Here is a 14,886-nt window from a genome sequence, read left to right on the forward strand (position 1 = left end):
GGTGTAAGTGTTGGCAGCAGCTGATGATATTACCAGACAGGAGGATCCAGGTCCTCTGCAGCGCTGCAGGGGATCTGGATCTTAGTCAGACCTCTTTTGAGGTCTGATTAGAAGATGACCTCGATTATAAGACGAGGGGTATTTTTCATAGCATTTGCTCTGAAAAAAAACCTTGTCTTATAATCAAGCAAATACGGTATTTAAATTTGGTTGGTACAATTTATATTGAATGTTTTACTGTTACTTATACGGTAACTTGTGTAGGTACACTTAATACGGTATAACTGACTGACATTTACACTCCTGCCAGTGTCTTACTAAAGTAAGAGTAGCACAGGGTGTCCTAAGTGTCTAAGAAAAGCAGGATGGAGAGCATAGGGATTCATGTAAACAGCTGGCCTGCTGGGTGTTAGATGTACTGCAATAGCAGTCAATATCAGCTTTTTGTGAGGCAGTGTAATGATATGATGATCTGTATAAAGTTCAGAAAATTCTCCTTATAAATAAAGGTATTTTATTCATTTCATACCATTCTAATCAAACTCCACAGAGAGATTCACAGAATTGTCAATACTCATAACATGATTTAAGTATTTTATTATACAAATATGACAATGTTCTACAACTGCTTGTACTGTCACCAAGTATAGAAATTAATTAGCACCTGCTGACTGTGCATAAGATTCCACTAAAAAAACAATATAATAAGATGTGTGAGGTCATGATGCATCCTAAGCACATCTAAAGGCCTAAATATAGACCTTGTGAATAAACAGGATACAAATTTTCTTTAAGTACCATAAGAGGTAGCCTGCTCAGAGATACCAACATTTGGTAAAGGGAGGGAACGCGAGCTATACAAATGACACCCACTGACAATATACAGCGGACAATTTTTTTTCCAGCTCAAGTGCAAAGTTCAATAACAGGACAAATGTGATACACAGTTTTTTTTGTAAAGCTTATAATTCATCAATATCCAATCTATAGTTATCTTGTTTAACCAGGACCCCATTGTACAAGAGAAGTCTTAATTTTTTGTACAGTCAGCATTACATTCACATATGTACAATTTTACATAAACACATTTACTTCAGCACACCTGCCAGACAACTCTGCACAGCCTTCTATTACTGGTTATTGGGCTTAAGCAACAGCAAACAAGATACATTTCCACAAGGACATTCTACTAGGCACAGAGAACATTAACTATAGGTTAATCACCAGGTAATAAAGATACATTGAAGCAGCGCGTGTAATAACGCTGTGCAGAGTAACAAGGACAGGGAGCAACTGCCAACAATGGTTTAAAAAGCCATTGGATAACTCCTTGTGCTGAATACCCAGAAGGGTCAGCACTTCATCTGGAGGTAAGAGGACAGCAGCAGCTCAGGAGGACAGAATACCCGGTGTCTATTCATTACACGTATCTGCCGTTTGCCCTTAAAGTCAGAACCTAAAAAAAAAAAAAAAAAAAAAAAAAAAAAGTTATACTTTCAATACATATGCGATAAGAGACTATATTCTTCAAACGTATCACATCCATTTGGATTTTATTGAATGCCTATTTAAATATAAACTATAGGTTTTGCCAAACCTTATGGGCAGGGCACATTGAATGCACATAGACTTAAAGTATGTAAGAACCAACCCTGGCTCTTGTTGCAAGGCAAGACAAACTAAGCAAGGTTCACGCATGTCATAATGCATTTTTTTCCTCAAAGTTGTTGCAGCTCCTCTACAAATTCATCAGCAAAAACAGCAGATCATTCAAATAAAACTGCAATCATACACACAAGTAAGGCTGAATGAAAAGATGCAATAGGCCATATATAAGGCAGTCCCAATCAGGGGACTACTCCTCTGCTTTCCATCGTGATTGCCCCACATTTAGAACTTTACCCAACAATTTCTCTATTTATATTGCCTTGTGTCGCAAATACAAATTTGAAGATTTGTGGCGCTGTTTATGAGCCAGCAATATTTTCCCCCAATGTGACATCTTACTTGCAGAGACCAGATCCATGTATTGACACACAGCGTGCAACAGGAGGCGCTGGTAACTGGGAGAACCAGAAAAGAGAATGAGTGTGTAAACTCAACACATGATTTAAGGTGTATTAACTATGATCATAGCAGGGCTGCTTTTCCTCAAATATGTTCATGTTGCTTCCGATTCCAATCTGCTCAAGTATTGAACAAAGTGAAAGTCGCTAGCTGAAGAGATCTTGAAAGCTGTTTTATATGACTTTTTGGAATTAATATTCATTCATGCTGCATACATAATTTATGGATAGTGTATTTTTACAGATACAAGATACTTTCCCGCATTCACAAGTGGAAAACAGGCTGGACCAAGATTATAGTTAGAAATCTCTAAGACTTACATACTTTCTTCTAAAACACAGTGCCAAGCAAAGGAATATACTATACTATATATACATATACATAATTTTTCCCCCCAGGCTGAATGTGTCCTGGACAGAAATTCAGAAAAGGCACTTAATGACGTACCTGTTTTCCATCAAGGCAATGTAAACCGATTCAGGGGTGATTGAGAAGAAAGAGAGCATCTCTTCTTCCAAACATTCCAGGGTTCCCTGCGAGAAAATGTATCAATCGTAATGATTAAACCAGAAAACCATGAACATTATTTGTATGCATTACATTATATATGCAAAAGCACTGAACCAGTATGGTATATCTGTTAGCATTATATTGGCCTGCTTGCTAAGTTGCAGTAGGTACATAGTTAACAGCTGACTCACAAGCCATGCCTTTATCAGCCTTTAGCAGCAAGAGAACAGGGTGGAGGTAAAACAGTGGACAGTTCCAGGAAGAAGCATGCCACACAAGGTCAATCTGACCCAGAAAATTAACAAGGAAAAATATATATCCTTGGAGAAACAACATCTGCACTAGCATAGATAATGCTTAATTTCTCATCTTAACCCTTCATAACATTTCATGTCAGCATCAAACACTGGGCTTTAAGTGTCTGCTTTGATGGTTCAGAATGCCAGTAGCAGTGAGCATTCCAGTGCTGGCAACTAGCATTATGGCACCAATTAAACACAAAGCAAAGGGGGGAGGTGCAGGGACTTGCACCCACCATGAAGAAAAAGGGCCTGACAACATATAGCCATGTGGGTTCTCATGCGAGGTTGGGGCTGAACATATTCCACTCAATCAAAACAAAAACAAAAAAAAGTGCACTACTCGTTATAAATTAATTAAATAAAATAAGTCTTGTTTCTCTTTTTGAATTTTAACTTTAAAAAGCAGGAACTGTTCAGGCTTAAGTATCCCAGCATGCAGTTAACTGCTCTTCCTGATTGACATACAATATATGATCAAATGTATGTGGACCGCCTCCTAAATATTGAGCTTTGCTGTACCCATTGGTGTATACAATGAAGCACATTGGTATTCCATAACTATAAACAAACACTAAGGGTAGAATGGCACCGTCATTCGATGCCACAAGTTAGTTCATGACATTTCGGCTCACAGTCACAGAAGTAGTGCTGCCAAATGTCAGCTGGAGTGGTGTAAACCACATCGCCCCTGGACTCTAAATCAGTGGAAATGTGGTTTCTCGAACGATGAATCACATGTCTGATGGACAAATTTGGTGGAGGAGGGATAATTGTTATGGTTTGTGATTTTAAAGTTAATTCTACAGAATCTGCTGGCGCTATATGAATGTAATGTAATACGTCTGGGGCTCTTTTTCAGTGTTTGAGCTAGGCACCTTAGTTTCATTGACGGGCAATGTTAATGCTACATTAGTGTGGCACCAGTTCAGGGACGGTCTTCTCCCATTCCAAAGAGAAGGCCCATTTGACAAGTCTGGTGTGGAGGAACTTGAGTGGCCTTTACAAAGCCTGGACCTTAACCCCATTAAACACCTTTGGAATGAAATGGAACGCTAATTGCAAGAAAGGGCTTCTCATCCAACATCAGTGCCTGACCTCACAAGTGCACCTTTGGCTGAATGAGCACATTCCCACTGCACAATCTTGTGGAAGCCTTTACAGGAGAGTTGAGGTTGTTATAGTTGCATAGAGGCCCAACACCATACGCCCATGGTTTTGGAAAGGGATGTCCAGCAAGATCATATAGGTGTGATGGTGAGGTGTCCACATACATTACATGACCAAAAGTACTGTAATAGGTTTACTTAAAGCTTTGAACCATTACATAACTGGTACATGGAGAAGATACAATAGATGCGCTTAGATGAAGGTCTTAATTAACAGGAATATTTTATTACAGATTTCTTAACCTGCATATAGTGTCAAAAATGTGTGTCAAAATACAAAGACGTTCTACCGAAAGAAATTACTTTCATATCTGCACTATACAGTGGTACTTACCGTATTTGCCCAAATATAGGCCGCACTTTTTTCCCCCACTTTAAGTCTTTAAAGTGGGGGTGCGGCCTATATTCAGGGTCTAGCACCCGACATGCCCACAGCGGAAGTGCCGGCACCGGAAGTTGAATACGCGTTATGCGTAGAGGTCACCCGCTGGCCCCGCAAGACCCCGTGGAGTCTGCACCAGTAAGCCGGGGGGGGGGAATGGGGGTTTGGGTGACCAGAAATTTTTTTCTTTAAAAAAAGGCACCTAACTTTTAGGGTGCGGCCTAAATTCGGGAGCAGCCTATATTCGAGCCAATACGGTATTTTTATTTTCTGATTTGCTCAGATTGCTGTTAAACGGCTAATGTTTGTCATATGTTTATGGGATAGTAAACAAACCCCTAAAGCCTTTTTGGCTGAAGCACAAAAGGAGCCTCCACCTTACCATGGGAATCTGACGTTTTCTCAGGGTGCCACGAAGGCTGCGGTTAATTCGTTGGTAACACTCTTCAGCAGTATGCGCAGGATGGTCTAGAAGAAAGAATGGCAGAATACTCCTTCTATAAAGATAAGTTAGCGGGATCTTGCAAACCACTTCACAGAAAGAAACAGCACAGTAATGTAAATTGTAACGACAAACCCCAGCATGAAGAGTTTAGTCGAAGGTAACAAAATATTCTACAGTGACTACAGTAGTTGCTACATCCGATTTACATAACACCTTAGTGACAATGGCTGATTTTATTTACCGTAACTTTCGTGACAATGGCCATGTTAACATTTCTGCGGTGCTCGTGTTTAGCTGCAGTCTACTTTCCCATTTACTGAAGCTATTTCAAAACCATTTTTCCAAATCTGGTAATTCTGCCCCCATGTGGTAGTAATTTTTTGTGGAAGTCTTGGTACCTGTTCTTATGTCTCTTGTCTTGTTAGCCCTCTCTCTGGGTCTTTGCCGTATTTCATGTTCCAGGTATATCAAGACTTTCTCCTGTTCCTCGCCTGTGCGGTTCATGAAGTCATTCCATATCTACCAACATAATAACAGTAATAAAGACCACATCTGAACTTAACCACTTCAGGTTCGCTTATTTTTTAAAATATTTTAATTCCGTGCTCGTTCTAGATGTCCCCCTCTTACCTCATTATATGTCTCATTGTTACAGGCCTCAGTAAATATGCTAGGTGATGCGGATGTACGGGTATCCATCTCATCCGTAGCACATTCTTCCCTCTCCAGCAGCGTCATCAGGTAGCGTGCTAAGGCAGAGTAACCAGTTTGTGAGGGACATACCATTATAATCCAAAATGTCTGCCTTAAATACCCAAGGTCTCAATGGCAGGGAGACTAAAATATGAAGCTAGCAGCTTGAAACATAGCTTCCTCACATGTCTGCTATATATAAAGCGTTTCATACTATGATCTGTTACCCCATATGCAAAGCTAGAAACGAGTCATGTAAAGGAGTAACAAATCAGCATCCACCACCTTATTTATCCATCTGATCACATCTTGCAATATTACCCCTATATACCCTACACCACTCAAAACTGCTAATAAATCAGGATTAGGTAAGCAGACAGAAAGTGTCAGTCTCCCTTGCAGATGTATACCAGATTTTTCTATAGCGAGACACTGATTTAGAAACTATGTCTGCTTTAGGCAGTCCATGAACCAGGTGATACACTGAATGGGCAGCATTCTGGAAGATACCCAGTCCTTTTTAATCTCACTGTTCTCTAGCCGGCGTAGACTCTTGCGTCCCTTGGCTTTAGGTGTCAGTTCAGAGTTACGGATGGCGCGGTTAATGTAGTACTGCTTGCGTTTGGCTGGCGAGGTCTTTTTTCCAGGAGAGCTGGGCAGTGGAGTGAGGCAGTCTTCTATTAATCTATGGGGTTAATCCATGAAAAGATGTCAAAGCATTACAACGCATTTTATTTCTCTCTAGGAATTTCACATTAACCCCTTCATTCCCCTATAGACGTACCGGGACGTCCAAAAAACGCCCACAAAGAAACCCCTATGGACGTCCCGGTACGTCCAGCCCTTCGTGCAGAGTCAGGGACACATCCCTGCCGCTGCACAGGAGACCAGGCTGCCGTTTGACAGCCTGGACTCCCCCCTGGCAGCAGAAGCCGGCATCGCCGGCTTTCTGCTGCCCGATCTCCCGTAACAGCTACCGGCATGAAAGCCGGTAAGCTGTTACGGTTGAAAGTGCGCGATCGCGCAGTTGCAAACGCGCGATCGGGCATTCCCTTCCGGGTTGCGTCACTGCTGACGTTTTTACTAAATTTCTCATTCTCAATTTTCAGCTAATCATCCAACTATGGTATCAACCGAAAGCTCTATCTCTCCTTGAAAAAACAATATATAGTTTATATGGGTACACTATTCACAGGAAAAGAGAATCATCGCTAAACCGACATACCCCAAAAATGGCAAAATTGCTCTGGGCTTTGAGGTACCAAAAACCCCTGGGACTGAAGGGGTTAAACTAAAATAAAGCGCCTTTCCACATTTTACACGTGTGGAGTGTGCCTTCTATTGGAATGTAGCCAGTCTTTGAGTTTTTAATTGGTAGTGGCTGCTTGGTTGATACTTTTGTATCAAATTCTGGACCAAACTCCTTGGACACATTTAGTTCAGTGTGAATGATATGCTTGCCATTATTCACACGTAAGTGGAGCTTCTCTACATATATTCCCCAAGTGTTATTTGCTGATATTAAAGTGTCCTGTGGGAGATATACAGTACTATTTTATACAACTGTTTATTTATACTGAAGATATAAAGAAAACTCACAAATGGTCATTGAGGTCACCGTAAAAATATGTATACATTCTAGATGATGTTTCAAATGTGTGTGTAAATATATACATACACACACACACACACACACACAGATCAGCCATGACATTACGATCACCTACCTAATATCGTAGGCGCTTTTGGCAGTGGTCAACCTGGGCACCCTGACTGGTCTGCGGCTACGAGGCCCCATACACAAACTGTGATGCCCTGCGTGTTCTGACACTTTTCTATCAGAACCACCATTAACTTTTTAAGCAACGTGAGCTACAGTAGCTCGAGGGATTTGACCACATGGCCTAGACCCAGTTGTCTAGCCATCGTAATTCGGCCCTTCTCAAAGTCGCTCAAATACTTACACTTGCCCATTTTTCCTACTTCTAACACATCAGCTTTCAGAACGAAATGTTCACTTGCTGCCTAATATATCCCACCTACTCACAGGACGCCATATATGATCGGCATCGTATTCATATTGACATACTATAGCGGTTATATTTGATAAAACGTCAGACTAACTATACAGTGGATACAAAAAGTCTATACACCCCTATTAAAGTGCCAGGTTCTTGTGATGTTAAAGAATGAGAAAGAAATCATGTCTGAAATTTTTCTACCTTTAATGTGACCCGTAACATGAACAGTTAAATGGGAAAACAAACTGAAATCTTTGAAGGGGGGGGGGGATTAAATAAAACAAAACAATAACTTGGTTGCACACCCTTAAATATCTTGTTGAAGCGCCTTTTGATTTTATTACAGCAGTCAGTCTTTTTGGGTAGGAGTCTATCAGCATGGCACATCTTGACGTGGTAATATTTGCCCACTCTTTGCAAAAGCGCTCCAAATCTGTCAGATTGCGAGGATATCTCCTGTGCACAGCCCTCTTCAGATCACCCCACAGATGGTCAATTGAATTCAGGTCTGGGCTCTGGCTGGGCCATTCCAAAACGTTAATCTTCTTCTGGTGAAGCCATGCTTTTGTGGATTCTTAACATGTGCTTTGGGTCATTGTCATGCTGAATTGTGAACTTCCTCTTCCTAACGGACGCATGAAGGTTTTGTGCCAGAATTTCCTGGTATTTGGAACTGTTCATAATTCCCTCCACCCAGTTCCAGCTGAAGAAAAATAGCCCTAAAACACAATGCTGCCACCACAATGCTTCACGGTGGGTATGGTTTTTTTGGGTGATGTGCAGTGTTTTTGCGCCAAACATACCTTTTGGAACTATGGCCAAAAATTTCAACCACAACACATTTACCCTACCCCATTAATATGACGAATACGGGAGATTGTTGTCACATGCGGCACACAGCCTGTATTTGCCAGAAATTCCATCAGTTCCTTTAATGTAGCAGTAGGCCTCTTTGTAAACCTCCCTGACCAGTTTTCTTCTCATCTTTTCATTAATTTTGGAGGGACGTCCAGTTCTTGGTAATGCCATATTGTCTCCACTTGATGATGACTGTCTTCACTGTGTTTCATGGCATATCTAAGGCTTTGGAAGTTATTTTGTACCCTTCTTCTGACCGACATCTTTCAACAATGAGATGCCTCTGATGCTTTGGAAAGCCTCTGCGGACCACAGCTTCTCCTCTGAGATGCAACTAAGCAAATGTCAGGTAAATCCTACTAGAACAGCTCAACTTTATTTGTGATTAATCAGAGTCACTTTAAATGATGGCAGGTGTCAATGATGACATCTATTTAACATGAGTTTGAATGTGATTGGTTAATTCTGAACACAGCCACAGCCCCAGTTATAAGAGGGTGTGCACACTTATGCAGATTATTGTGAGACCCCACTCCCCCAAAGATTTCAGTGTGTTTTGCGAACGAATTGTTCACGTTATAGGTCACATTAAAAGTGGAAAAAGCTCTGACATTATTTAACATCACATAACCCTGCATTTTAACAGGGGTGAGTAGACTTTATATCCACTGTATATAGTATTTTCCTTTAAATCATAACCTTTCAAGGGTTATATTTGGACAGGAGATCCCTTGAATGACAAGCAGAAGTCAGCTGTAACACAAAAAGCAACATAAGCTGCCCCACTACCTAAACATAGCAAGTCAGGGGACCAGACCCATAGCCATGAAATCACCCACTTGTAGCAAAACAGCATCTACTAATCCTTTTCAATAAACACTTAAAGTCTGATTACCAGGTACGCTAAGATCTAGCAGTACAGGGATGGCACTTAAATGCAGCATATCAGATGTGCTCTGCATACAAAACAAACCCTGAACATAATGGGCACAACTCAATGGGCAGAATTGTATTTATTATCCACTCCCAACATATAATTATACCTTTCAATAGCACAACACTGTTTCTTAAGCAGATACTCTGCTGTGCTTTAGCCGTCTACATACTTTCCAAAATCGTTTTTCTTACAAAACAAAAAAGCAACAGGCTTATTCAAAGTCTGTGTTCATTCTTCAAGCTGGAAATCTCACAAATCATCTCAGATTTAGTAAGGTGAACTTCAGTATTTGACAATTGAAGTGATTAGGATTAATCAAGCACAAATCACCAAATTCTATATTGGGCGTTCTTATGTGTTATATATTTATGCAAACTTTCAGTAATGAGCCAGTCACATGTGGGATTCTGCTGGCTAATACATTCACTTTCCACATTTTCCAAGATGTCACTGTTGACACTGGTATTTGCTATCAGTCTAATGGAAGGGTTGGTTCCTAAAATAGTAAGTGGATTCTAAATTCAGCAGATGCATAAAACTGTTGCTATCAAAGAATATAGCTGCTGTGGCCTCTTCAAAAGTGGTCTCATCATAAGTGGATAGTTAAGAGTTACACTGGACTATCCAGACACCCATCCCTGGTCTTCATGCATTCATCCAACTACTCCTCTGGCAATCACTAATGTCTGCTATTTCTCCTTCTCTTACAGCTATGAATATACCATTTCATTTGAACCCCTCATCTCCTGCTGTTACCCCTGTTTTCCACCCGGTATGTCTGTATCCTGCTGCTCTTAAAGGGTTAAATCTGGTGCCCTCTAGTCTAGCTTAATTGCATTTGTTAGCCAAGGTGTGAAACATCTGATCCTGTATGCAATCACCTTATCTGACCACTTGTGAGGCAGACCCTATAAATTCTGAGGCTTCACTTGGAAATGTAGCTGCTGTGGCCTCTTCCCAAGTGGATAGTAAAAGGTGTTACACTGGAGTTAAAATGGAGGGAAACGACATACCAAGTACCACTGCAGAAAGCAGCCTCAACACATCAACGGAACCAGATCAACTCATCCCCATCCAAGCAGTCCTCTCCTATTGTCTCAGTTCCCCTTCAACCACCAGCTAGATTGTAAGCTCTCAAGATCATCTTTTCCTTTGCACTAGTTTGTTATTGTATGTGTTTTTGTATGTGAAATTGTTCTACTGACTAACAGCACTGCAGAATATGCCGGCACTTTATAAATAAATGTAATGTAATGAGGAGATCTGAAAAATGGAATAAGTAAGGACTGTGTTAATGAATAGGGCCTGCTTTCTGTTTGAGGCCATTTTTGTATATATTAGTTCTCCACTGAAGTTTTCTGTGTAAAAGCAGGTAATGACACCTCATTACAAGTCTTAAACATAAAAAAACAGCAAATGGCTCTTTTTGGTCCATTGACAAAACAAACTTGACAAAATAAGGCCTCACAGCATGTAAAACGGAATAGAAATGACCTTGGTTTACATACAATGAACAGAATAGAGGGTAAAGAATTAAACAAAAATGCCTGGGCCAAGCACAGGAGTGCTTTAAAGCAGCTCTTATGCATATAAATAGGAGTCTTACAGAGAACTGCATACCTGTCAAGAAATTTTTATTACTATGAAAATGCTCCAAATCAAATAGTGTTCCAAGTGACAAATGTCTGCATCTCCTGCTGTGTGTTCCTTTTAACTCCTCCTCATTTCTCCGCTATCATCATCTGCACTTTTCCACCCACTCATGCTTTCCCCTCCATCAATAAAGCACACATTCTCATTTAACAACTAACGCATAGAAATGATCTGCTACTTTGTAAGTTTTCATAGTACCAGACATGAAAAAAATGGGACCTATTCACTAAAGACAGAGTTGTAGTTTTACTTCCTCCATTGAACTATGCATTATGAAGGCTCATCCCAAGTAAGCTTCTGCTGCAGGAAGGCAACTGTGCGATGCATAGTCAACGCAGCAATACTTATTCAAAGTCCCCTCACATATTGAGTTATACATCTAACACGATGCCCACGTTGGCCCATGAATATATTGAATAGTGAGGCACGGAAATTAAAGGTTACACCCCTGCTGCAAACGTTCCCTTTAGTGACTAGACCCCAATTTATCTGACTGCTAAAGAAACAGGAAGTACCCAACTTCTGCTAAATAGCTTTAGTAGTAAACATAACCTATTATATGAATAATAAAAGAACTCTCTACTTGTTGAAGCATGCGGGCATTCCAATATACATTTATGTACACACAAGCCTAGCGGCAATGCCTTATCTTCCAAATATATTGACAGGAAGAGAAGACTGGACTGATAATGAGTTTAAACAAACCCTTATCAAACACACAAAAACGCTAACAATGAACGGAATATATTTGACGGTGGAGAGCTAATGGCGTTGCTATACTAAAAATTTGCTTAATTGGTAACAGTGTTTATCTACCACTTCCGCCAGCTGTCAAAGACTCTCACTCCGCTCTAACGTCTCCAGTTTTTGACTCTCACACGCCTGTTCTTTTCCCCTCACCGATAAGCCTCAACGTCCCCTTCTTCAGTTTCGGGGCACCGGGTGGTCACCATTTCGGTATTTGCTCGGTGGATCGAATAACTCGAACCTGACGGAAGTGACGTCACGGAATAATGGCGGATGAGTGATATCACACTTATTAACGTACTTCGGACTGACAGCTGGTCTGTAGGCGTGGCAATTATAGGGCTTTGCTCACCGTAGAGTAGATAATGGCAACGACGGTAGACATTAAACGTGATGTTAATCATCAATCTACAATGATGTAGCGATTAGACCACATTTTAGATATCGCACAATAATATAATTTGTATGTAAATCTTACATAGGCTACGTAGAGGCATTGTATGACTCATACAAAATCTCTATTTAACACGAGCTTAATATTACTGTCTTCCTGCAACTATCATTGTATCTCAATGACGTGTACTCATTTGGGTGCATTGGGGGTTCTACAGAGCCTTAATTTAGTATGTTGAAAACAGCTATTAAGTGATACAATTTTGAGGCAAAGGTTAGTTGTTTGACAGAATCTGTTTGTAGTGAGTTAGAAACACTGCTGTGCTAGGATTGACCACCAGGCGTGGAGTCCTCCTTAGATGCTCTTCCTGCCCCACTAATTTTATGATAGGGTTTGGCCAGGAATTTAGATAAGATTTATGGTAGGATGTGGCCTAAGAAAAACTATTTTTTTCATGTAAGATGCCTTGTTAACCCTTTAACGTAAGCATTTTGCATGACAACAACATATGAATATTTTCCCCAAACAGAAGCATAATCCCTGAATTTAGATCTTGCTCTGGGTGACCCAATTGCAGGACCAACACAATTCCCAAGATAAATGAGTATGCGTGATTGAGGGAATGAATCTGTGAATTAATGAGTATGTGAATCACTGTGTGTGTGTGATAGCATGGATGCGTAAGTGGGGGCCATGGCACAGAGTGGCTGTAAGTGATGTGCCAACCCCATACTGCTGGCAGCATCAATACACAAGGGGGGCAGCTAGCCAGGTTTCAGCATATACTGGCTGACTTGGCATGATAGGAGTGTGATTGCTAACAGCAATCACAGTGCTATCATGAACAGGTTCCAGCATTTACTGGTTGACTGAGCAAGTCAGCCAGTACATGCTGGAACCTGGGTATGCCTGATCACGATAAGAGCGTGATTGCTATAAACAATATATATATATATATATATATATATATATATATACACTGCTCAAAATAATAAAGGGAACACTAAGATTACACATCCCAGATCTGAATGAATGAACTAATCGTATAACATACTTTCGTCTTTACATAGTTGAATGTGCTGACAACAAAATCACACAAAAATTCTCAATGGAAATCAAATTTATCAACCCATGGAGGTCTGGATATGGAGTCACACTCAAAATCAAAATGGAAAACCACACTACAGGCTGATCCAGCTTTGATGTAATGTCCTTAAAACAAGTCACAATGAGGCTCAGTAGTGTGTGTGGCCTCCACGTGTCCGTATGACCTCCCTACAACGCCTGGGCATGCTCCTGATGAGGTTGCGGATGGTCTCCTGAGGGATGTCCTCCCAGACCTGGACTAAAGCATCCGCCAACTCCTGGACAGTCTGTGGTGCAACGTGACGTTGGTGGATGGAGCGAGACATGATGTCCCAGATGAGCTCAATCGAATTCAGGTCTGGAGAACGGACAGGCCAGTCCATAGCATCAATGCCTTCCTCTTGCAGGAACTGCTGACACACTCCAGCCACATGAGGTCTAGCATTATCTTGTATTAGGAGGAACCTAGGGCCAACCGCACCAGCATATGGTCTCACAAGGGGTCTGAGGATCTCATCTCGGTACCTAATGGCAGTCAGGCTACCTTTGGCAAGCACATGGAGGGCTGTGCGGCCCCCCAAAGAAATGCCACCCCACACCATTACTGACCCACCGCCAAACCAGTCATGCTGGAGGATGTTGCAGGCAGCAGAACGTTCTCCACGGCGTCTCCAGACTCTGTCACGTCTGTCACATGTGCTCAGTGTGAACCTGCTTTCATCTGTGAAGAGCACAGGACGCCAGTGGCGAATATGCCAATCCTGGTGTTCTCTGGCTAATGCCAAACGTCCTGCACGGTGTTGGGCTGTAAGCACAACCCCCACCTGTGGACGTCGGGCCCTCATACCACCCTCATGGAGTCTGTTTCTGACCGTTTAAGTGGACACATGCACATTTGTGGCCTGCTGGAGGTCATTTTGCAGGGCTCTGGCAGTGCTCCTCCTGACACAAAGGCGGAGGTAGCGGTCCTGCTGCTGGGTTGTTGCCCTCCTACGGCCTCCTCCACGTCTCCTGATGTACTGGCCTGTCTCCTGGTAGCGCCTCCATGCTCTGGACACTACGCTGACAGACACAGCAAACCTTCTTGCCACAGCTCACATTGATGTGCCATCTTGGATGAGCTGCACTACCTGAGCCACTTGTGTGGGTTGTAGACTCCGTTTCATGCTACCACTAGAGTGAAAGCACCGCCAGCATTCAAAAGTTACTAGTTGTACCACCAGCCTTTGTCAAAGTTTTTGGTTGTAATATTTTTTTACATGCATTGTGTTTCAGGGATTACTCCTGGTATACATCACTACCAAAAAAACCACAATATGTGTTCAGCACCATCTGAGTACAGTGATTCCACTCATGCATGTTTCTGGGGGGTGTTTTTGGAAGGGAAAAGGCCACATTTGAGAAGTACACATATTTGAACTTGGAACTTTGATATTTTGTCATCCTGTGCCCATCTCCTATTTAGGACATCTTTGAAGCCAGCTTATTCAATTTATCCCATCAATCCATGTATTTTTGAAAACTAGACACCCCAGAGTATTTTAACTTTTTCCATGCAATTATTCTACCACCAACCTTTGTCAAAGTTTGTGATAGAATGTTGTGTGGTTTTCACGTACATTCTA

The 14,886-nt window shown here is 41.5% G+C and overlaps 1 protein-coding gene and 1 long non-coding RNA gene across 3 annotated transcripts in view; both read right to left on the bottom strand.

Annotated features, from left to right (window-relative positions):
* LOC128492133 (uncharacterized) overlaps nucleotides 1-14,886 on the bottom strand; it is a 137,398-nt gene that overhangs the window by 62,892 nt on the left and 59,620 nt on the right. The gene's annotated exons all lie outside the window — the stretch shown is intronic.
* On the bottom strand, nucleotides 582-12,046 carry R3HDM4 (R3H domain containing 4). 2 transcript variants are annotated; one of them, XM_053464553.1, is made up of 8 exons: nucleotides 11,935-12,046; nucleotides 6,096-6,250; nucleotides 5,503-5,621; nucleotides 5,271-5,391; nucleotides 4,810-4,895; nucleotides 2,515-2,600; nucleotides 2,008-2,063; nucleotides 582-1,456 (listed from the first exon to the last, which is right to left on the bottom strand). In XM_053464553.1, exons 1-8 carry the CDS (start codon nucleotides 11,985-11,987, stop codon nucleotides 1,353-1,355), a joined length of 780 nt encoding a protein of 259 aa, XP_053320528.1. In that variant the 5' UTR covers nucleotides 11,988-12,046; the 3' UTR covers nucleotides 582-1,352. The 2 variants fall into 2 exon arrangements, with proteins under 2 accessions (XP_053320528.1, XP_053320537.1); XM_053464562.1 differs by lacking the exon at nucleotides 2,008-2,063.

The sequence above is a fragment of the Spea bombifrons genome, chromosome 1, assembly GCF_027358695.1.
Source record: "Spea bombifrons isolate aSpeBom1 chromosome 1, aSpeBom1.2.pri, whole genome shotgun sequence".
NCBI classification, from domain to species: Eukaryota; Metazoa; Chordata; class Amphibia; order Anura; family Pelobatidae; genus Spea; species Spea bombifrons.